This window comes from Caenorhabditis briggsae (assembly GCF_000004555.2).
Source record: "Caenorhabditis briggsae complete genome, chrV, whole genome shotgun sequence".
In the NCBI taxonomy this organism is placed as follows: domain Eukaryota; kingdom Metazoa; phylum Nematoda; class Chromadorea; order Rhabditida; family Rhabditidae; genus Caenorhabditis; species Caenorhabditis briggsae.
Genome location: NC_013488.2, coordinates 4,201,450 through 4,223,819, shown reverse-complemented (window position 1 = coordinate 4,223,819; position 22,370 = coordinate 4,201,450). Strand labels below are relative to the sequence as shown.

At 37.8% G+C, this 22,370-nt stretch overlaps 5 protein-coding genes across 5 annotated transcripts; 2 read left to right on the top strand and 3 right to left on the bottom strand.

Moving 5' to 3' along the window:
* Nucleotides 1-2,118: 2,118 nt before the first annotated feature.
* Nucleotides 2,119-4,710, top strand: CBG01352 (the record flags this gene model as incomplete). The annotated part of the gene is made up of 7 exons (XM_002636061.2): nucleotides 2,119-2,273; nucleotides 2,799-2,929; nucleotides 2,973-3,169; nucleotides 3,216-3,425; nucleotides 4,059-4,258; nucleotides 4,301-4,571; nucleotides 4,615-4,710. The coding sequence occupies 7 exons, from the start codon at nucleotides 2,119-2,121 to the stop codon at nucleotides 4,708-4,710; spliced, it is 1,260 nt and encodes a 419-aa protein (XP_002636107.2).
* Nucleotides 4,711-7,636: 2,926 nt separating this feature from the next.
* Nucleotides 7,637-8,978, bottom strand: Cbr-nhr-55 (the record flags this gene model as incomplete). Its single annotated transcript, XM_002636062.2, has 4 exons — nucleotides 7,637-7,921; nucleotides 7,963-8,042; nucleotides 8,645-8,775; nucleotides 8,821-8,978. The coding sequence occupies 4 exons, from the start codon at nucleotides 8,976-8,978 to the stop codon at nucleotides 7,637-7,639; spliced, it is 654 nt and encodes a 217-aa protein (XP_002636108.2).
* Nucleotides 8,979-10,190: 1,212 nt separating this feature from the next.
* On the bottom strand, nucleotides 10,191-11,881 carry CBG01354 (the record flags this gene model as incomplete). The annotated part of the gene is made up of 4 exons (XM_045236892.1): nucleotides 10,191-10,227; nucleotides 10,749-10,948; nucleotides 11,031-11,309; nucleotides 11,711-11,881. 4 exons carry the CDS (start codon nucleotides 11,879-11,881, stop codon nucleotides 10,191-10,193), a joined length of 687 nt encoding a protein of 228 aa, XP_045091817.1.
* Nucleotides 11,882-12,793: 912 nt separating this feature from the next.
* Nucleotides 12,794-15,890, bottom strand: Cbr-nhr-98 (the record flags this gene model as incomplete). The annotated part of the gene is made up of 7 exons (XM_045236891.1): nucleotides 12,794-12,892; nucleotides 12,946-13,216; nucleotides 13,269-13,468; nucleotides 13,518-13,985; nucleotides 15,104-15,110; nucleotides 15,195-15,201; nucleotides 15,878-15,890. The coding sequence occupies 7 exons, from the start codon at nucleotides 15,888-15,890 to the stop codon at nucleotides 12,794-12,796; spliced, it is 1,065 nt and encodes a 354-aa protein (XP_045091818.1).
* Nucleotides 15,891-20,357: 4,467 nt separating this feature from the next.
* On the top strand, nucleotides 20,358-22,236 carry CBG01356 (the record flags this gene model as incomplete). The annotated part of the gene is given in 5 exon segments (XM_002636065.1): nucleotides 20,358-20,436; nucleotides 20,503-20,696; nucleotides 20,699-21,079; nucleotides 21,894-21,965; nucleotides 21,967-22,236. Coding segments are annotated over 5 exon segments (996 nt in total), but the record flags the coding sequence as incomplete, so codon positions are not given.
* Between the last annotated feature and the right edge of the window lie 134 nt (nucleotides 22,237-22,370).

The following is a 22,370-nucleotide window of genomic DNA, read 5'->3' as shown; positions in this document are numbered from 1 at the left end:
AAATTGTGATTTCCATCTGTAGCTTTTAGAAGAAAAGATCTGCGTCAAAACAAAAATATGCGTCTGATCGGATTCTTGTCACTCGGAGATTTTTTGCTGGCTATCGGAGAGCTCCCTTATGTCATTTATTTGACTGTAAATTGGCATCCACATTTAATGGATTATGATCCATTATTTATTATGATTAGTGCACAACCGTTGCCTTTACAGCTGAAAATTTCAGCAATAACTACAGTAGGAATAGCATTGGGAAGAAATATTGTAAGTTTAAAAAAAAAATTTCTCATGAAAATATTAGAGAAAAAAGTCGAACAATCACATTGAAGACCCTGCTGTCATATTGTGCTGTTTATTATTTATAGGCTCGTTCTATTAGAGGTTTTACGGTAATATTAATATTATTTGAATACGCGCCAACGACCGCGTCGCAGCGGCCGCGCCGCGCCACTCGGCACTGGCGTCCGCCGCCCGTCGTTACTCAGTCTTCGCTGCGGCAAAGCGAGTGTTCGAATCTCACCAAGAGCTGACCGCTATGCGGTCCCGTTTAACCCTTTTTAGCCTTTCAGCTAGTTTTCTACGTTTGGCATCGTTTTGGTTTGTTAGCACCAGTTTTAGAAGGCAGCAAGGTTTCCTCCGGTAGCTCCCAGGAGGTTTTAGCCCTACACCTTTACTTCTTTTCTGTTCTTGCTTTCTTTTCCCAATTCCGTTGTCTTTGCCGTTTATTCAAATCCCTTTCCGTTAATAAACTTGGATTTGAATACTTTGTGTACTGTTATTCCTTTGCACCGCTTGTTTTACACATTTGGGGGGAATTGGGGGTCATTTCAGGTTGCAGACACTCTCGGGTTAGGACGTAGGATCGGTCTCGACTGACTGAGGATCCGCTGTCAACAATGTACCCTTCTTCCTCACCCCGTCCCAATTCGAAAATCTCTTTGATTCTTCTATTTCTTGCTACTAGCTATTATCCTTATTTTTAACACATGTATTTTACTGTATATAATTCCTCCCTTTTCCATTATTTTTCTCTTCTTAACTTATTAGGCGCTCCTCGTGAGGGGGGCTGCCTTTTTCTTATGTACTGTTGGTCACCGCTCTGAAAATAAATAAATCTAAATCTAAATTGAAATTCTTCAAAGATATCTCAGATTGTTTTCTGAATGCACACGCATACCTTTTGTGCTCTGAGCATCATAACTCGAGAGCCCGACTTCCAAAATTCTTCAAAACTTTTTGGTGCATATTTGGACACTGAGAATCATTTGACATTTAAAATCGAAGCCATAAAAGATTCTGAAAAAAAGGTTTTTTTGGATTCTCTGACCACTGTTACATCTGAAACTGCTCTGAAAATTCTGCAAATGAGAAATTTTCAAAAAGCCGATTTTTATGTTTTTGGATTTTACAGCTATTCTTTCGCAAATTTTCAAGTCAATTGAGCGATTTTGAACACATTTATGAATGTTCGAAAAAATTCTCCTCACCACTTCTCGCCACTTTATATTGGTTCAATGCCAGTTGGTTCATGGGATTTTATGGTGAAGGATGCTTTGGCCTAACATAGCCCTACAATTCTTATAAAAAATTTAAGAAGTCTGTAAAAGAAAATTATGTTCATTTCTTTCTCTTCACACATGGGTCACAAAATGACATGTATCTCTGGAATCAATGTACCCTTTTTGACCTACACTTGGATACTGGGCCGATTCGAGAAAATAGCGTATGTTTTTCAGGAAACAATCCGTGATGTCATCAAGGATTGCGGCGACATCTTCTTTTTGCTTTTATTTATATATATATTTTTCAATATTTACATAAAAAAAGGTTATCAGTTAACATTTGATCGTTCAAATCTTTACAGTTTTTTTATTACTTGCCTGAAAAAAAAAAGTTTCACGAATTCCCTTTATGATTCACCTGGTTTAACGAGACCAATATGTCTGTATTTGTCCTTCCAAACGTCAACACCGCACTATTTCCTCGCTTTCTAAATTTTCTCCATGTCTGCGTCTCCCTAGTTTCCCGTTTCTCTATGTACTACACATGCAGTTTTCATTTCGAAAGAGAATATCTAATCCGTTTCTTTTCTTGTCGCTCTGCTTTTTCCACTTTGTGAAAATGTTGGAAATTATGAATGAACCCACAAGTTCGTCTTCTTCCGAATGTTCCTTACCTGTCATAAATTCAATGAAGGATTGCGAAGTCTGCGGTTTGCCGGCTCATGGAAAACACTATGGAGCCATCAGCTGTAGAGCGTGTGCTGCATTTTTTCGGTAAGATTATCTTCAAATGTCTCGTTGATTCTCTTTGAGTCTTGTAGTCTGGATTTTTTCTCTATTTTCACGTTAATTTGGACGTGTGGGCGAAGTATTTGAGCTACGCCAAATTTGTAGCTATGGTAACCCAACTTTCTTGTCCGCCTTCTCCCTTTGACATAGTGTTCTAAACGACATGATTAAAAATCGCGCAAACTTTTAGGCCATGAGAATATTAATAATATCAAAGTGTTTGTGGATTTGACCCGGGTATTTTCAATCAACGCTCGATTTTTTTGCTCATCGTTGTACGTTTGATACTCAGCCAACGAAGGATTTAGCTAGGTCTCGAGGTTTGCTGGAGCGCGATTTTTTGACCAGGTTTTTCGGAACCCTGTGTCGAGTCTTCCATAAAAACCAAAAAAGTTATAACTCAAAATTGAAATGGTCAGAGTTCGTTAAGACCTTCTAATCACTAAATGTATGATAAGAAATATTTGAACCGTGATATCATTTTTATGTGATCAAAAAACCACTTTCCAGACGTTACGGAACTTCGGGACATGTGAAACCTTGTAAAACAGGTGGAAACTGTGTGGTACGCAAAAAAGGATGGTTCAATTGTAAAAAGTGTCGGCTTGAGAAATGTAAAAACGTAGGAATGAAAATTGATGGTAGGTTTTGTATTCCAAAAACTTTTTGAATCCAAGTTTGAAGGTTTCCAATTTGGTCGAGATCCGGAAAGAGTTCAAAGAGGGTTTCTAGATAATATTCCTGCGTCCATGGCAACATTTTTGGGTCGGCCGAATTTCATAATTTATTGTGCACCTGCTCACGACCCTGATTACACCCCACCAAGGGTTATAATCGATGTCCAGTTTCTCCTAGATAAAGCGGAAGACTTGCTGCACGAGGTAAGTCGAGGAGAAAACTTAGTAAGAGAACCACTATTTTTTTCAGGGCTCTTGGTCTCCAGTTTTTGCACTTAATCCACTTGAAAAACTTGCTCTCGGGCTTCAACACATTCGGAGTGTAGTGGGAAAAGGGTTGAAGGCGTTTCATAAGATTGGAAAAGAAGAAGCACTGACACTTTTTGAAGATGAGTTGCTGAGGACTGCAAAGTGGTTAACCTATTTTGATGATTTCCAAAGGTTGCCACAAAAATTGCAGGTAAGATTAGGGGGTTTTTACCTTTGCGTGACCGTTTTCACACCTTTTAATTTCTCTCTTGGGTATCGTGTCTTTTTGGCACAGCTGGTAGGAGCGCTACTCGGGCGTATAAAGCAATTTCTGGCCAGGAATGTGCCAGATTCAGAATAAGAGCGCTACCAAACCCGACCACTTCAACAAAGTTAGGAAAAGGTTCTGACATAGTGGCGTCTCAATTTTCAACTTCCGACCAAAATCGGTCCATGGGTGGACTATGCAAAAGAAAGGCAAATGAGAATCTACAAGATTCTCTTTTTCCAAATTTCCAGTGATGATGTCCTTAAAAAAGTCCGGTTATCATTAGTTTCGACTCATGAAATCAAATGAAACGTTTCTGGAATTGTTTATGAATTCACACTCAAAGCCATATGTTTATGTTTATACTCAAATTCAAATCATGGTTTTCGAAATTCGAACCTTCACTATATAATCGTTGTTTTTGACTACACAGCAGTTGTTAGGCGAGTCACAATCAGAAACTGAAAAGTATTCGTCCAAAAGTCGAACCCCCCTCTATTTCTGAACAGAAGTTACAAACCAACAACCGAGTAGCTCTTCAATATTCGTCCCACAAGTTCAATAAAACTATTTTAGCTAGACATGCTCGAAGGAATATTCAAAGTGTGGACACGACTAGACAAGCTACATCTCACAGCTAGGGGTCGAAGACAAAATCTATGTGAGAGATGGCAAGTGATGGGTCATATAAATAAAGAGCAAGTATTATGCGATATGAAGAAGCTAGAACTTGATATATCATGGTGCTCAAGATACACAGTTGAGCAGTTGAGTTTGTAAGTTCCTGTGAGTGTTATCTGTTGAAATCCCGTTTTCAGTTTCAACGATCCCAGCTCTGAATGCCGTGGTGAACAAGTTGTGCAGATGATGATAGACCTGAATCCCACCGACGTTGAGCTAGCATTCATGATGTGCCAGCTTAGTTTCTATTACGTTGGCAAACGATTTCAAGGAGTTATTCTAGAAGTTTCCGATCGAATTCTAGACTCAATATCCAATTATTTACACGATTATTATGTTAGGAGGCTGAACATGCCGCAGTACAGTAAGCGGGTTGCCCAAATGATGAAGATCAATAACCATATTCAGGTAATTGAATCTTTTGGCTTTTCTCTCATGATAAACTTTTCAGCAAGATGTTGTTATTGAACGATCGAAAAATGAGCTGTTGAGTGTGTTTGATGTGTATTATGCAGAATATTCTCATGACATTTTTAGAACCGTTTGAAGTGAATCGCAATAATTATGTAATTTGGTTTTATCTATTGTAACGCTACACTGATTCCTGAATAAACTTGTTTATGAAAATAAAGGCCGCATAGATATAGTATAATCGTTTGGTGGCCTTCCGTGTTTTGCCAAGCCGGCTGTAGAATTTTTTTTTGGTCAAGGTACTTTTGGAATAGGGATACGGTGACCTAGCGGCACTACAGCGGCCAAACTCTTTTTGTATCATAATCAGAAGAGCCTAATTCTATCAACGGCTTGAACAGAATTTTGTGTTAGGCCCTAAAAATGAAAATATTTACGATTATTACAGCCAAATCCCTATTTTTAGTGAATTTCGACAAGGGTACATCTATAATCTATAGTTGAACTGGATGGAAACGGCCAAACCTTTGATTCATTGTCCTATATTTTCATTTCATGGTATTAAATGTTATACATGTAATTGAAGGACAAAAATCGGAGCACAGTTATTAATTTACTAATGTTTTCAATGGAGATAATGGAGCATAACTGTTAACTTAAAAGAGGGCTCTCTGCTGGAATCCGAGGCTTGTAAATGAATAGAGGCCCATAATAATTGGAGGCCCATAAAGAAATCTGTGGTCCGAAAAAATCGGAGTTACAATTAACTTAAAAACAAAACGTAATAAATATAAAAAACAAATGTAAGACAAAAATGAACTTGAAACCGGAAAATAATTAATTGCAAGGATTACGTTCTTCTGATTATGTTACAAAAAGAGTTTGGCTGTTTTCATCAAGTTTGACCATAGATATGCCCTATTACATGTCAAAATTTTGATTTTTTCAAAGTTGCAATTTTAAGACATATTACGGAATTCGAATAATTGACTTTCTATGTTACTAAATTGTGTTTTAAACACTTTAAACTAACTATATGCATGTTAAAATCACAAAAACAAATGTGCCCCTCACCATGCCGGCCGCCGAGGACAACGAATTCAAAGCAGCCAAGTGCCAAAAATCGACATTTATTGGCATAACTTGTGTGAGCATGATTTCCCCCGGGGTATTGATATGTTTCTATAGTAAATCAAACGTGCTGAGTTCAATGGTCATAATAAGAAAAAAAGTTAACTTGGGATTTTTGAGATATTGAAAAATTTTTCGGTTTTTTCAAAAAATCAATAATCCAATCAATGAGAAAAAAATCAAAAAATTGTTTTCCAAAATATCAATAAATTGTCTATTTATTGTTTTTAAATCTAAACAAACAAACAAAAACAGACAAAGTTATGATTTTTTGAAAATATAGCCATTTTTTGGTACGTTTTGGGCCATAACTCCCCAAAAAAATTTTATATCAACTATTTCTTTTGGATTCTAAAATTTCTTTTTACGCTCTTTTCAACCATATAGGTCTCAATTTTTTCAAGGGTAACACTTGGGAGTCATTCCATGTAAACTATTTTATTTGGAAAGGTCAACTCCTCAAGGGGCTTCCTTATGAAAAAAAATCGAGAAAAAAAATTATTTGTTCACCATTGGAGGTGCCGCGCCGCTAACAGTTGAGCTAATAGTAATGGGGCGCAAGTTGATACGGCTAAACGATGGCACACATAACAGCAATAACGAAAACTCATATTTCTGGAATTTTCTTCAATTATAGCCTCTTGAGGAGTTGAACTTGTGGACCTATCGATGAAGGTGCCGCGTCGCTACCAGCTAAGCTACGGTGGCACCGACCGTTGTCGTCTTTGAAACCGGCACCAGTGTTGAGCGGAAATACAATTTCGCTTGACGGAAGACGGAAGACGGAACAGGAAAATCCACGGAAGACGGAAAATCGTATAATTAAAATTGGAATTTTTGAATTGGACAATGTGGAAAGAATTTCGCAAAAGTTGTCTGAAAATTCCACGAATCCTGTTAGTATTCTGTTATTTGGAATTTATAAAGACGGAAGACGGAAAACGGAAGACGGAATTCTAAACATTGAGCGGCACCACAGCCACGCGCTTTGTGACGACTAATCCATTTACACCTTCATTTCAGAACGCATACTCTGCCTTCAAAAAAAACTCCGAATGAATTCCCGTCTAATCTCCATTAAAACAAAATATTTATTTGGCTTCCCACCATAAAATAAAACGAACATAATTCACAACGGTTCTGCGAATGCCTCGGGATGCGAAAACTCGATATAGAAAACATCAAAAACCTTGGCCAATTCGGATTTCACGCGTCCCCGATAGATGTCTTGCTGAAATACGATACCCTTGATTTTAAAATCCAAACGTTGAGGTTCAAGAAATGTTACCTGAATATGATTATTGATCTTCATCATATTTGCCAACCTTAGGGAGTACTGTGGCATATTCACACGCTTGATGTAGTAGTCGTGAAGATTGTTGGAAAGGGATTCTTGAAAACTTTCCGCGATTTCTAACATCGCGCCTTGGTATCGCTTCCCGACGTAATGAAGACACAACTGACACATCATATAGGAGAGTTCAACGTCTGATGGTTGGAGGTCCATCATAGCTTGGATAACATCCTCGGTACGCTCGTCAAGGTCGTTATCGGAGAAGCTGAAAAAAAAGCTTATTACAATTGCTATTTACCGTACGTTGCCACTTACAATTTTAACTGCTCCACAGAAAACCTGGAGCACCAACTTATATCTATCTCAACTTGTGTCATGTGACATTTCAATTGTTCCTCCTCCACTATCGTCATGATTTCTTTAGCCTTGCACAATTTCTGGCGTCTGCCCATTGCCGTGATTGCCAAATTTTCCAACCGAGCCCACACCTTCCACATGCCATTGAGCATATCCACCTGCAAGTCGCAAATTATGATTTAAGTATTTTCTAATCCGAAATTAGTTATTTTCCAACCCACCTGCACCTGATGCGGAAGTTGTCGAAACTCGTCAAAATACGTTAGCCATCTTGCAACTTTTAGCATATCGTGTTGCCATAGAGCCATGTCTCATCCTTGCCCAGTTTGGTGATAACCTTCATTTGCTTTGGGTGGAACCCACGAAGGGTTTGCAGCCCGAGAGCCAGTTTCTCGAGACTGGTTGGAGCACAAATCGGAATATCACAGCCTCTTCTTAACATCTCGCCAGCTTCATCGATCAGATACTGTACGTCGATATAAGTTTTTTGGTTGTTATTTTCTGGGTCAAATTGTGGAGCACAGAAGATTATAAGATTCGATCGACCGACGAAAGTTCCCATGGACTGGAATAAAAAATAAATGTCGAAAGAATGGTAAGCAATACCTCCGGTACTCGGCTGTGGAAATCTTCAAGTGCAGTTCTGACTTTTTTCGGGATGAAGGAGTCTCGATCATATTGAAAGTCTGAAAAATATCACTGCGTTTTTTTTTGAATAATTTTTTCCACAATTTTTCCGATGGAATGCAGACAGCGCTTAGTAAAAAAACCGTCAACTCTAAGCCCATTTAGCTCATTTCCTGTGAACGATATCGAGAAGTGTTCAACTGACAAAATGCTTATTAGGGTATCAAAAACATTTTATCAGGTAATTACTTTTTGATATCTTTGACAAGAACCAAAAAATTGCTCAAATTTGAAATTTGGATGGCCATTCGTTGAAGATATTTTTTTTTCTTACATTTATTTAGTAAATACTTTCAAAACATTTTTTAGACCCGGAAAAAGTTGTCCACTACAAAACTGAAGTTCTAATTTTGTTGGATGAACTCTAAAATTTTTAGACAAATAAAAAAACCACTTCTTTTGGACTTCAAAGTTACCTATTTTCAGCTAACGAAGATAAAATATAAATCATCAACTTTGAGTCCAAATATCTCATTTTCTGTGAAAAATGTGATGAACAGGTTCAATGTTTATCATAGTATCAGTAATATTTTTGCAGTTAACTACTTTTTGATATCTTCCACAGGAACTGAGATAAATCAGCTCAAAGTTAAAAACTCACTATCACTTGTCATCCCAACATCCCAACACTTTTGCAGCCTGCACGCTTTGCAATTGAACCATCCATTTTTCAAGAATTCACAATTATTCCCTCTTCGGCACGGCTTGAAATTATTTGAGGTGCCGCAGCGTCTGTAACTTCTTGATTACTATATATTTCTGAAAAAGAGTGATTACCGAAAAAATGCGGCACATGCTCTGCAAGTGATTGCTCCAAAATGCTTCCCGTGACCGGGCTGTCCACAAACCTGACAGTTTCTAAAGGAAATTGTGAGGCATTCTGGTGATGAAGAAGACTCAGATGATGACGATACAGAAGAGCCAGGTGAATTCATTTTTTTTCTGAAAAAACATTTTGAAAAAAATTCATGGTAAAGAAAAAACATGAGCAAGGAAACAAAGCTTGAGCTTTTGGTTTCCGCTCTATTCAACAAAAAAATGCAGAAAAAAAAATCTCGGACAAAATACGAAAAAAGGCAAAATGTAAATAGAGGAGACTGGCAGACAGACAAAACATACAATGAAACAATTTTGAGAAAGAGAGACACATGACAGGTGTACAGAGGGAAAAAGAGTTTCTTTTATGAATGCCAGAGGGTCATAATTGTATGAATCATTTACGAGGAGAGGCACAAACACATTGGAAATCATGGAAACTTTTTTGAGTGACGTTTTCTGAAAATATCGGAGATCCGAATTGAATCATCTCGTTTACTTTGAGTTGAATGAAATGAAAGGTAATAAAATTATAGTATCAAGTACTGGTCAAAGATTAGTAACTAACGTCATTAAACTTTAGCAGAGAAAGTGATAAGGTTTTTCAGAGATCGATTCGAACTTATGCATTCGAATATGTATATTCATTTAAGTTTCATGGAACAATTTTAATGAGTTATACAGTTAACTTGCAAAATATTCTTGATATCATGATTAGCATACTTGCAACGGGTCGGGCTGGGCCGGACCGAAACTTCAATTTTCCCAGCCCGACCCGGCCCGGCCCGTCGGCCCGCCCCTTCTCAGTAAAAATAATTTTCAATGAAAAATTGGGACATTTTTTTTAATTAAAAAAGAAAAAAAGTTACACAATTCTTAAAAGTTATCGAAGTAGAAAGTAGTCAAAAAATATAGAGTTTTTTATTAAATTTTTGAAAAAATTATAAAACTTTCAAAGAGAAAAATCAAAAAAAATCATCTGCAGTACAAACAGCGGGCCGGCCCGCCAAACCTCTCGACGGGCCGTCCCGAAATTTTGCAAGTAGATGATTAGTATTCTGCCAGTTGACCGTTTTTGAATATCTTTTACAGAAAATGAGAGAAGTTAGCTGAAAGTTACAGTTAGAGGCACTAAGTTATTATTGAAAACTTTTCTGGGCAGTCAGTATGATTTTCAAAGAAAAATCGATCTGTTTCAAATCTGTGAATTCTCAGAAAAAAAACAGAATTTATTAATTCTATATTTTATGTACAACAAAGTCTTATTCCTCATGCATCGACCAACATTTCCGGATCCGAAAATTCGATAAAAAATACGTCTAATATTTTCATCAACTCTGCTTTTGCTCTTCGCTCGTAAATTCCTTTCTGAATCACAAACATTTGAAGATTTACTTTTTACAACTGTACCTGTATCTGATTATTAATCCTCATCATACCACAAATCCTTCCTGAATACTTAGAACACCCCATTTGTTTCATGTAATAGTCGTGTAAATTGTTAGACAAAACTTCAAGTAGTCTATCAGCGATTTCTTGAAAAACTCCTTGAAATCGTTTTCCGACATAATAGAAGCATAACTGACAGAGCATATAGGATAGCTCTACGTCTGAAGGCTCCAGGTTGATTATTTCTTGGATGAGTAGTTCGGTTTTTTCATCTAGGTATCGGTACCCGAATCTAAAAATATGTTAAGGTTAATCAGATGTTAATTTTTCAAAATTGTGTTCTTGTAAACCCTTCGTGGAGGCGAACTTGTGGACCTCCCACCCATGTGAACAATGATCACTGTATGTACACCGTCACGTCAGAATGCATACTCTTGCAATGAAAAAAAAAACTCGAAAACCTTAATGTCTCCCCTCTTTTAAATTTCAAATAAACTTACAATTTCAGCTGCTCTACATTGTAATTTGACTGCCATGATACATCAATTTGAGTTTTGCTCAAATGAAAAACTACGGATTCCTCTTTTAAATCTATCATTATCATATTATCCCTGCAAATCTCACGCCTTCTAGCTCTCATTGATGTTGCTAGTCTATTCAGCCTACTCCAGACTCTCCAAATTCCTTTTATCATTTGAATCTGAAAAATTTACTTTCAAACTCACTCTCAGCTGAAACGGCAACAACTGGAACTCATCAAATTAGGTGAACCACTCTGCCACTTTTATCATATCACTCTGCCAAAACGCCAGCGTCTCATCTTTCCCAACTTTTGAAATAGTTGTAGTTTTTGAGTTTTGTAAGCTTTCACGAAGCCCTAATGCTAATTTTTCCAGAGAGCTCATTCTAAAAATTGGTGTTGGACTTCCAGATTTAAGAATGTTTTCTGCTTGTTGGACCAAGTATCGGACGTCTATAAAGTGTTTTATGCCTGTTGGGTCGTTTGGATTTGGTGCGTTGAAAATTATTAGATTTGTTCTTCCGAGGAATATGTCCATGGTCTGAAGTTATGATTTGAGTTTGATGGGAAAAAATGCAAACGTACTGGCGGAATTTTGGACTTCAATTTTTTCCGCTTTTTGGATGTTATATGACCGTCTCATCTTCTGGTATCTTCGAATGACTTTTTGAAAATTAGTTCTGAAACAGGGATGTTCGGAACGGAATTTGGAATTCCGAAAATTCCGAAAACTCCGACCATTTTCGGAATGATATTCCGACCGGAATAATTTCGGGGAAAAAATTCGGAATGAAATTCCTGTCGGAATAATTCCGAAAGATTTTTTCGGGATTAAATTCCGACCGCAATTTTTTTTGGACTTAATTTTCTGACTACGGTCTGTCGGAGGAAATTTACCTGTGGGTCTCGAACTGAACTACTTTTGATAGTATTTTGCGCTACCGAAATCTTTCGTTCAATTTCCACAAGTTTTTTGCGTTTTTGTGATGGGAAAATGGAATTTCTAATTTCTAATTTGAATTTTAAAACATTCAGAAAATTCCGAAATTCCGAAAATTTTAAAATCGGAATATTTCGAAATTCCGAATTTTTCAAAATCGGAATTTTCGACATTCCGAAATTTTCAAAATCGGAATTTTCGACATTCCGAAAAATTCTGGAAAGGTCATTCCGAAAATCCCTGGTTCTGAAAGCTTTAAAAAACTAAATTCTCACTGCGATTTTATGTGAGGAATATACAGTGGCGAACATTAGTGAGTGTCACTCTATACTTTAGTTCATAACTTCGCTCAAACTTGTCCAATAATCAAAAACTTTTTTGTTAAATGTAGCTGAGTTTTCAACAAAACGTTATACAAATTTTTTGAAACTCAATCAATTTTTATGTTCTTCTGAATTTTCACAGACGTGACGATGACTCCAAAAGAAAAAATTTTCCGTCAGAATTTCTTTAAAGATTGGCTTTGTAATGAAAAATGTTTGGTGTAGATCAAATATATATCAAAAAAAATTTAAAGCGGTTTGGAACACTTGCTCTTGAGATGTGTTCACTGGAGCATAAATTATTTTTCTTAAAATAAAAAAATTATTTTTCTTAAAATATAAAGTTTTGTATGTATATTTTAGAGCATTTGAAGACACCCATTTTTCAACATTTGAGCACATTTGGATCATTTTGAGCCGAGTTACAGCCAAACTCCTGAACCATACCTTTTATGCTCCAGTGAGCACATCTTAAGAGCAAGTGTTCCAAACCGCTTCAAATATTTCGTCTAGGCCACAATGGTAAATGACCTAAAAACACACTAGATGAATCGATATTCTCACTTACATTTCATTCCAACCTCGAAACATTTCTGCAGCCTACACATTTTACAACAAAAATATCCATTTTTCACAAAATCACAATTTCCACCAGAAGCACATGGCTTCACAGAAAATTTTATATATGAAAGTTGATAGAAAAAGAAAAACTCATAAGACAATATGTATTTGATGATTAGAAATTTCTGGAGATCATCATCTTCAAGCATTCAAAAACAGATCCGGATGAGAACATTTGACATAGAACACATCGAAAACTCGAAATAGGTCGGACTTTACTTTGTCGCGGTAGATGCATTGCTGAAATTCGATTTTTTTTTTCAAAATTTTAAAATTCCTGCCAAACCACTTACCTCAATTGTGTTATTGATTTTCATCATATTTGTCACTCTTAAAGAATAGTTTGATAGATTCTGCCTATTTGTATAGTAATCATGCAAGTTGTCCGAAAGGACATCTTGAAACCGATCGGTGACTTCTAGAATCTCTCCTTGATACTTTTTCCCAACTTGATGAAGACACAACTGACACAACATGTAAGACAATTCCACGTCAGTAGGTTTAAGGTTCAAAATGGCTTGGACCAAGAGATCCAGTTGTTTTTCGTGGTCCGTAGAGTCGAAACTGAAATTTGAAATTATCTAGAATTGCCACAGGGAATTCTTATAGTGCTTACAACTTCAACTGCTCAAAAGTGTACCGTGAGCACCAGGACAAATCAACTTCCAAGTTTTTTATATCGCACATTACATGATCCTCATTGACAGTTGACATCAACACGCTTTGACCACAGATGTTCTGTTGGCGGGCGATCGCGGTCGATGCGATGCGTTCAAGGCGTCCAAACACGTTCCACACGCCTTTGAGCATGTCTAGCTGAAAAGAAATATGGTAAGTTTGCCCTAACAAACGGTTCCAGACACACCTGTAGTTTGGAAGGTAGCCGTTGGAACTCATCAAAATAGGTGAACCATTTTGCAACTCTCAGCATATCATCTTCCCATAATGCGAAAATCTCTTCCTGTCCAATTTTCGATAACATCTTCACTTTTTTCGCTGGTGGACCTCTGATTTGCTGTAATCCCAGTGCCAACTTTTCCAAAGAGTTTGTCGCGTAGATTGGCGTTTCAGAGCCTTTTTGCATGATATGCAAAGCTCGATCGATTAGAAATTGAACATCGATAGTGTATTTGGAGTTTTCATCGATGCTCCCTGGCTCAGGTGCACAGTACATTATGAGATTGGGCCGGCCGAGAAACGAGCCCATGGACTGAAAAACGAAGTTATTTTTAACATAGAAAAATATAAAGATGTACCATTGGTATTCGTTTCTGGAGTTTTGTAGTAGTCGTTGTGTTTTTGAAAGTGAATGAATCTCGATCATACTGGAAATCTGGAAAATGGTTTTTGGAAAATTCTAAATATTTTTTCAGCAGATTTTTCTTCGATTAGAATTTTGAGCGATTTCAGCAAGTTCAGAGAGACTTCAGGGAAAATTTAGGTAAACTCAGACTTATTTTAAGTTTATTTTGAGCTTTTTTGAACCGAGTCTAGGCCTATTTCAGGATATTTTCGACGTTTTAAGACAAATTTTTGGCCACTTTGGACTGATTTTTGCCTGAGTTTGAGATTGTTCAGATTGAATACATGCCAAATCAAGGCCATTTGACACTAATTTCTAGATAGATTTGAAGTCAAATGTCAGCAACTTCAGACTAATTTCAAGCTAAATTTGAGCTATTTAAGACAGATTTTAGGGCAAGTTTTAGCTATTTTCTATTTTCTAAGCGATTTTCAGTCACATTCAGATCATTTTAAACAAGGCTGTGCAAAATGGCGGCCAGCTGCGGTCGCGGCTCCATTCTAGAGGCCGCGGCCGGCAGCGGCTTTTTACTCAAAAGCCGAGAAAGCCGCGGCAAAGCCGCTTTTTGGAAAATGTTTTTTTTTCCGTAAAGTGTTCAAATTATATGTTATTTTCTGAAAAATGACTATGTTGATGAAAATTATCACAATCCTAGTAATTAGAGACGATGAAACACAGAATCCGTATTTCGTATTCCGTGTGCTAAATCGCACTCTTCTGATGGTGATTCCCGGGGAATGTGCATTGCATCCCCCGCAATCACTTTCTTTTATTAAATTCTTTATCATGTAACCAGTATAAAAGCCCCTCTATTGTATCATTCTATATCGTTCAATAAACCAATGTAGCTTCTAAAACAAAAAGGTTCTAAAACAAAAAAAACCCCCGGTCGCTCAAAGTCCCGCGTGGCAGGATTCTACATTGGTACCTCTATACTCCTATTATTCGCTGTTGCAATATTCACTACTGTATCGCAAGCGGCATGCAGTACCAGACATGATTGGCAGCTCCTGATATAGTCAACAAAGTCATTGGCATACTTGAGACTTGGGGAGCTGGTGGACACAGGATTAGCAGGTCCAAGTCATTCGAACGAAGTGGTCGGGACTTGGTGAGGACGATCACATTTGACGCATCTGAACGAGGACAAGAAAGCTATAAGACAGCGCTCGTAGCACGTCAGATATCAGTTGCACCCGAGCTTGCAGCTCACCTCCGAACAATATGGATTATTCAAACCGTAAGTCTTATTTTTATGATAAGCAACAACGAAGAAGAACTTAACTTCTTGCTCCAATCAAAAGTGGACCGACGAGGACGCTTTTCCCGCCCGGAGCCTCTCTCCAACGAGAGATTTTGATCTTTCATGCTAGACCACCGAGGTGTTAGATCACAAAGACGCGACGTTAACACATTACGAGACGTATTCAGTAGAATCATGGACCCCGTAGATGTCACACCTTCGAACGCTCGCCAAGACGATACGAGAAAAGGCACTAACGACGTGACGCAGAACAGTATACAAGAGGCGAGTGGACGCCGAAGACGTAGTCACTCAGGTTCTTCAGTGTCAATTGGACCAATGGACAACTAGTTTTAAATTTCGCTGTGTCTTCTTTTCTCTAAAGCCGGGAGTGTGCTAAATCGCACTCTTCTGATGGTGATTCCCCGGGGAATGTGCATTGCATCCCCCGCAATCACTTTCTTTTATTAAATTCTTTATCATGTAACCAGTACAAAAGGCCCTCTATTGTATCATTCTATATCGTTCAATAAACCAATGTAGTTTTAAAACAATCCGGAATTCTTGAAAAATATTTTATCCTGATCCTTTTTTACTGGATTCCAAACTGTGTACCTCAAAACCATCCCTCTGGTAGTTTTTTTGGCCCATACTCCGGGGGTACATCAAAAAGGGGTACATTGAGGGTACATCACTCTTATAGGGTACATTGACTCAGAGGGTACATTGACTGATAGGGTACATCTGTGGAGGAGTCTGATAGGGTACATTTAAGCAACTCTCATAGGGTACATCGACGAAATACTCAAAGGGTACATCGAAAAAATCTGAAAGGGTACATTGGTCTGATTTCGCACAGTTTTCGAATATTCGTAACTTAATGAGACGGACAAGTTTTATAACGAAGTTTCGGTCATTCATCGGATTATAAGCAACTTACTGATGCTCGGCGAGGTTTTGCAACGTGCTCCTCCTCAATCTTGAATAGTAAGCGCTCATTCCTCGATCACTTAGGGACGAACATTGTATCTTTCATTGTATCTGTTTGAAGTTATTTATCTTCCTGGGCTAGAAAAAAAAGTGTAGCTCGCTGCTCAAGCTTTCAGAATGCGGGTAAATTACTAAAATTGTTTTGAAATAGCGTTCCTGAGTGATCGAGAAATGAGCGCGTACTATTCAAGATTGAGGAGGAGCACGTTGCAAAACCTCGCCGAGCATCAGTAAGTTGCTTATAATCCGATGAATGACCGAAACTTCGTTATAAAACTTGTCCGTCTCATTAAGTTACGAACATTCGAAAACTGTGCGAAATCAGACCAATGTACCCTTTCAGATTTTTTCGATATACCCTTTGAGTATTTCGTCGATGTACCCTATGAGAGTTGCTTAAATGTACCCTATCAGACTCCTCCACAGATGTACCCTATCAGTCAATGTACCCTCTGAGTCAATGTACCCTATAAGAGTGATGTACCCTTTTTCGATGTACCCTCGGAGTATGGGCCAGTTTTTTTTCGGAAAACATATTCAGAAAGAAATCCATTTTCAAAATTTTTCCAAAAAGCCGCACGGCTAGCCTGGGCCGGCCGCGGCTTTTACAGGCCTAGACAAAGCCGGCTGCGGCCGGCCTTAGCACAGCCCTGATTTTAAACTGATTTAGGGCCAATTTTGAGTTATTTCAGTTTTTCAGGCCCCTTTTTCTTTTAATTAAAACTCACTATCACTTGTCATTCCGATTTCTTTACAGATCCTTAGCCGACAACTTTTGCAATTGAACCATCCATTTTTTGGCGGCCCACACTTTGCGTCCTTTTTACACGGCTTGAAATTGTTTTGCAGTCCGAAACGTCGAAAACTTGCAATATTTTCCCAACCAAATTACAAATCAATCTAACCTGAAAAAAGCGGCACATGCTCTGCACGTGATTGCTCCAAAATGTTTGCCATGTCCGTCTTTGCCGCAAACTTGGCAGAAAGCGATAGGAGGGACCACTGATAACAAATCAGGAGGGGATGAATGAGAAGAGCTTGGGGTGTTCATAGCTGAAAGTTTCAGTCTGGAAGTGAAGGAAGTTGGGTTAGAAGAAGTGTGAAGAATCAGGTGAGAAGGGCAAAATACGAAAAGGAGGAGAGGTAGAGAAAAAGAAAATAGAAAGAGCTACTATGGAGACATAGTGTAATAAAAGGTTTTGACTACGAGAGATGAGAGACATTAAAGACAAGTGCAAACATATAGAATTTCGCGTCAAGCACAAGTCATAGGGATCGTTAAAATATGGGAAGAAAAGAAGCGCAAAGTTCAGGGAAACAACATTCAAGTCATATTGAAACTTGAAATCTTAAAAATTTCTAGGGGTCTTGTTTTCAAGGTATACGCCGATTTAGGATGCTAAGCTTATTTTTATTTGGAATCTTCAACATTTCTACCCGTTTTTGCCTAAGCCTATTTTTTGTTGGGGACTGGCATTAAATAATTATTTCTCTAGTAGAATGACAAAAAAATGTACGGTAATATAAACCAGAAATCAGGAAAATTTGAGTAAAAAGTAGAAAAAACGCCGAAATCTAAAGAAAACTAACAAAAAAACGGTGCAAAATCGATAAATAACAAATATTTTTCTATGCGTAATTTGGCTGCGTACGTTTGATCTTCAGGCAAAAAATCAGGAAAAACATTTTTTGAACCCCCCACCCACCTTATGAAAAATGGTTGGTGGGGGTGTATTCCAACATTTATGCCAGGGGTGTTATATTGGAATGTTTCGGGCATACATGTGGATGGCCGGGCCGGCCCGCTTGCCTCAAAACTTTCGGTCCGGCCCGCTCGGCCCGCCTAGGACAACTTTCCGAAAATTTTATTTTTCGAAGGTGCCAAAATATTTATAATGGCGCAAATATTAATCCAAATGCATACAACCATCCGAAAAAGTCGATTTAATTGAATTTTTAGCAAAAAAAATCAAACTTCATTAAGCCAAGGATGAAACTTTTTTCTAATCACGACTTCAAAACAGTTTTTGTCGACAGTATCGGCCTCTAGTGTGGATTTTCATTAGCTAAGAAGAAAAACCATCTTGAAAAATGATGATTCGCTCTAAAATTTCAAAATTTTCAAAAAGCGGGCTGGCCATGTGTAATTTTTTCCGGCCCGGCCCGGCCCGCTTTCAGAAAAATTTCAGCCCGGCCATGGCCCGGCCCGGCCCGCGGGCCGGCCATCTTTTCCACAAGTATGGTTTCGTGGGGCTATACTGGAATATACCCATCTTTTCCTGTTACGGATATGAAAAAGTAGTCAACGGATAAAATGTTTGTCATTTAAAGTTTTTTGATGAATCAGTTCTGATATCTCTCACGGGAACCGAAATAAATTATCTCAAAGTTGAAAGGCAAAGAGGACATTAAGAAGACATTTTAAAAAAGTACTGAAATATGCCCCTAGACGAAAAAAAGTAAAAGAAACATTAATCCAAAAAGAAATTATGGTGTTATTTGGCCAAACTAATCGTTCAAAACTTTCCAGGTGGCTTCTTAACAGCTGAATTTTTTGTCTAAAAACTACGACTCAACCGCAAAATCAGCACTACTCAGAAACAAAAATAAAGAGGGGACACAAAGATCAACGCTATTCGCCTAAAACGCATGTTTTAACAGGTCGTGTAGTGTGGAAAATATGAAGATATGAGGACACGCAGACGGTCGGAAAAACCTATTACACGAGAATCGGAAGATACACACACGCAGAAAATATTGATTGGAAATGTAAACATTTGGAGAAGGAGAAACGGTAAACATGAAGGTTGTGTTATGTTCAAGAATCGCAAAAGGGCAAAATTAAGTTTTAAAAAATATGTTATTTGATGCATAAAAATACATACTAGGAAACGTCATTTGTTTGGATACCTGCAGAGAAATATCTAGATCAAAGAAGATAGATAAAAATAAATGTAGGTGGGTAGATTTTTGAGATATTTGCACGTTATTCAAACAGTTGGAAAACGGATTCGTACGCGGTTTTCAGATTAATACCGTAAAACCTGTATTAGAAGGACCGGCCCTTCTATTTTTCCAAAATACTTCCGGAGGGCCCTTCTATTACAGGGGCCTTTCAATTAGAGGGGCCCTTCTATTTTTACGGCGATTTTTCCCAAAGTTTTTCATTAAAAAATTCGACGAATTTTTGTTCAAAATTCAGTTATCTTTTTGTTCAAAATTCATTTATCAAAAAAAAAAGTGTTCCAGCTAATTCATATGAAATTATGGAATTCCCGGAAAATTTTTCACTAAAAACATAAGGAAAATGTTTTGGAGGGGGTCCTTCTTTACAGGGGGCCCTTCTATTACGGGGGCCTTTCTATTACAGGGGGCCCTTCTATTTTTCCAAACCACTCTCGGAGGGCCCGTCTATTAGAGGGGCCCTTCTATTAAAGGGGCCCTTCTTATACAGGTTTTACGGTAGATTCATTACCGGTTGACACTTGAACTGATAATCCTTTTGTGTGTGAGACCTGTAATAGAAGAGCCGCGCACTTTTATTCAAATTATCTTGATTCCCGTAAGAGGTATCAAAAATTCTGTGATATTCAAAATGATATTTCCATTCTAAAAGGTGGAGTGACATAAAATATATATTCTTCTCAAAGCTTTGTTAATAAGCATCTCGGCGCAAGTTGAGCAGTCGACCGATGTCTCACAACACGATGGCCACGTGTGATTCAAGAATACTGTACACCGTCACGTCAAAATGCATACTGTAGCTCCAAGAAAAAAATCCAGAAATATTCCTGGCCTCACTGCTTACAAAATTTTTAATTGAATATCAACGATAATAATTTTTGTTCAATTATTCCTCAGTCTTACTATCAGGAATCAAAGAATCAAAAAGTTCTCACCAACATCATAATTTTAGTCATACACACCCACATCACTGATCATAAACACATCGGGAAAGTACATCTGCCGATAACTATCCAGAAATGAGACGATGCTCGTAGAGCAGCTTACTATATAAAAGGAATAACTCACTATTATCCTTACCATTTTTCCTCAATGATATTGCGTTTAGCTCTATTGGCTACTCTAGTGGGATGGGATTTGTCTCTTCTACTCAATTCTCAATTCCTATCAATAAATCTGGAGCACCAACGTTAAGGAAAACTCAACAATTGAAAAAAGGAAATCAAGTGCTGTACGATACTCTAGATGAGTACTACTTGGCTACTGTCACTTTGGGAACTCCAGGTATTTTATAATAATATTGTAATTTTATAATAATTGTTGTTCAATACCCACTTAATTCAGTTTCAGCTCAAACCTTCAATGTCGCGGTTGACACTACCTCATCAAATTTGTGGGTTCTTGATGTCAACTGTGCCTCACGAAACTGCCACGGATTTGCTCACAATAACACTTTGAAGCACACATACAATAGTTCAGCTTCCTCAACGTTTCGGGATTCTAAAAAGGATTTCGAGATCACTTACCATGGATCCCTTCTAACTGAAAACTAGGACAGGAGAAACTTAATATGGCTGGCTTTACAATTTCCAATCAAGACTTTGGAAGAGCTTTAAATGTACCCTATGTCTATACCAAACAACCAGTGGATGGAGTACTTGGTTTGGGATTTCCAGCACGTGCGATTAGTGGAACAAAACCTGTAATCGTCAAATTGCTGCCACATATGGACAGTCCTGTATTCTCAATTTGGTTGGATAAGCATGGCGAGGATTATATGGATGCAGGTGCAATTGTGTACGGAGGAGTTGATCAAAAAGTGTGTGATAAGGAAGTGAATTTTGCTCCACTTGCGGATCCGACGGTCTGGGGATATTATGTGGATGGAGTGTCTTTTGGCATCTACAAGAGAGTGGGAAAGCAACAGGTTCGTATGAAATAAAGTTTTGACATTTTAAAGGGGCGTGGTTCTTCTGAGGTCAAAACTCTTTCTGATACGTCGTTGGTCGTCAGCCAACGTCGCGGTCGCGTAGCTCAGGCGGTTGTGGCGCGGCACTTCCTCAGGCTTATTTCAAAATTTTCAAGGAACTGGTTTTCAGCATTTTTTCTGTCTTTTCAAAAAAAAAATTATGGGTCAATAGAAAGAAAACCATAAATTTGTCAAGTAAAATTTTTCTAGATAAGTTCTTGAAGGCGTCCAAAAGTCATTCCTGTTCCGATGTTACAAGAAGTTCAACTATCCCTATATATCCTACTTTGATTGTCTCCGTGATCACAATTTAGAATCCTTAGAGTACCGTCGACTTCTATCCGATCTAGTGTTTATGTATAAAACTCTAGTTTCCCGGGAAATTGCAATTGCCCATAATCTATTCATTGTCCCGTTTTATCATAATCATCTAAGACGCCACCCATATTACATTCACTGTACACTAAAAAATGCTTCAAAACTTTCTGCTCAATTTCTTACTCTCCGTATTATGTCCTGCTGGAACTCGCTTCCAAAAACCGTGTTCCCACCTTTGATTTCATCCATCTCTTTTAAAACTAATTTAAGTAATGTTAATTTATCTTCTTTCCTGTTCCTAGACGAACATAATTTCTAACTGATTTGTTTAATTTGTAACACATTGATTTTATAAGTGACTGATAGTCCTGAATCAAATAAATTATTATTATAAGTGATCCAAACGGGTCACAATTTTTTTTCCTGTTCCACAACCATCAAATACATTTTCCAGGCCATTTCAACAACTGGATCGGGGTGGACAGGAATGCCCAGTCGAGATTTAACTGCACTTGTCAACATTACCAACCACATACGATTTGGCCAATGAAGCGTTCATGGTCCCGTGCTCTAACATCAAATCCTATCCGGACATCATTCTCCTTATTGCTGGAAAACCGTATACTATCAAATCAGAAAATTATGTCCTCGATTTGGGATTGCACAACGGACAATGCGCCTTGGCTTTTTATGATACAAATGATGAGAGTGGAGAAATGCCGTGGGTTATTGGAGACGCCCTGATTCGTGGATGTTGTCACATTTACGATTTTGGATTGTCGAGAATTGGATTCGCGAAGTTTATTAAAAATGGTTAATTGAATAAATAATGCCATTTAAAGGAGGGTAGACATCAAAAATTTCAAAATTTTCATTTTTACTGAAAAGATATAACTCTGAAGTATAAATATAGCTATGTACTTAAAAACCT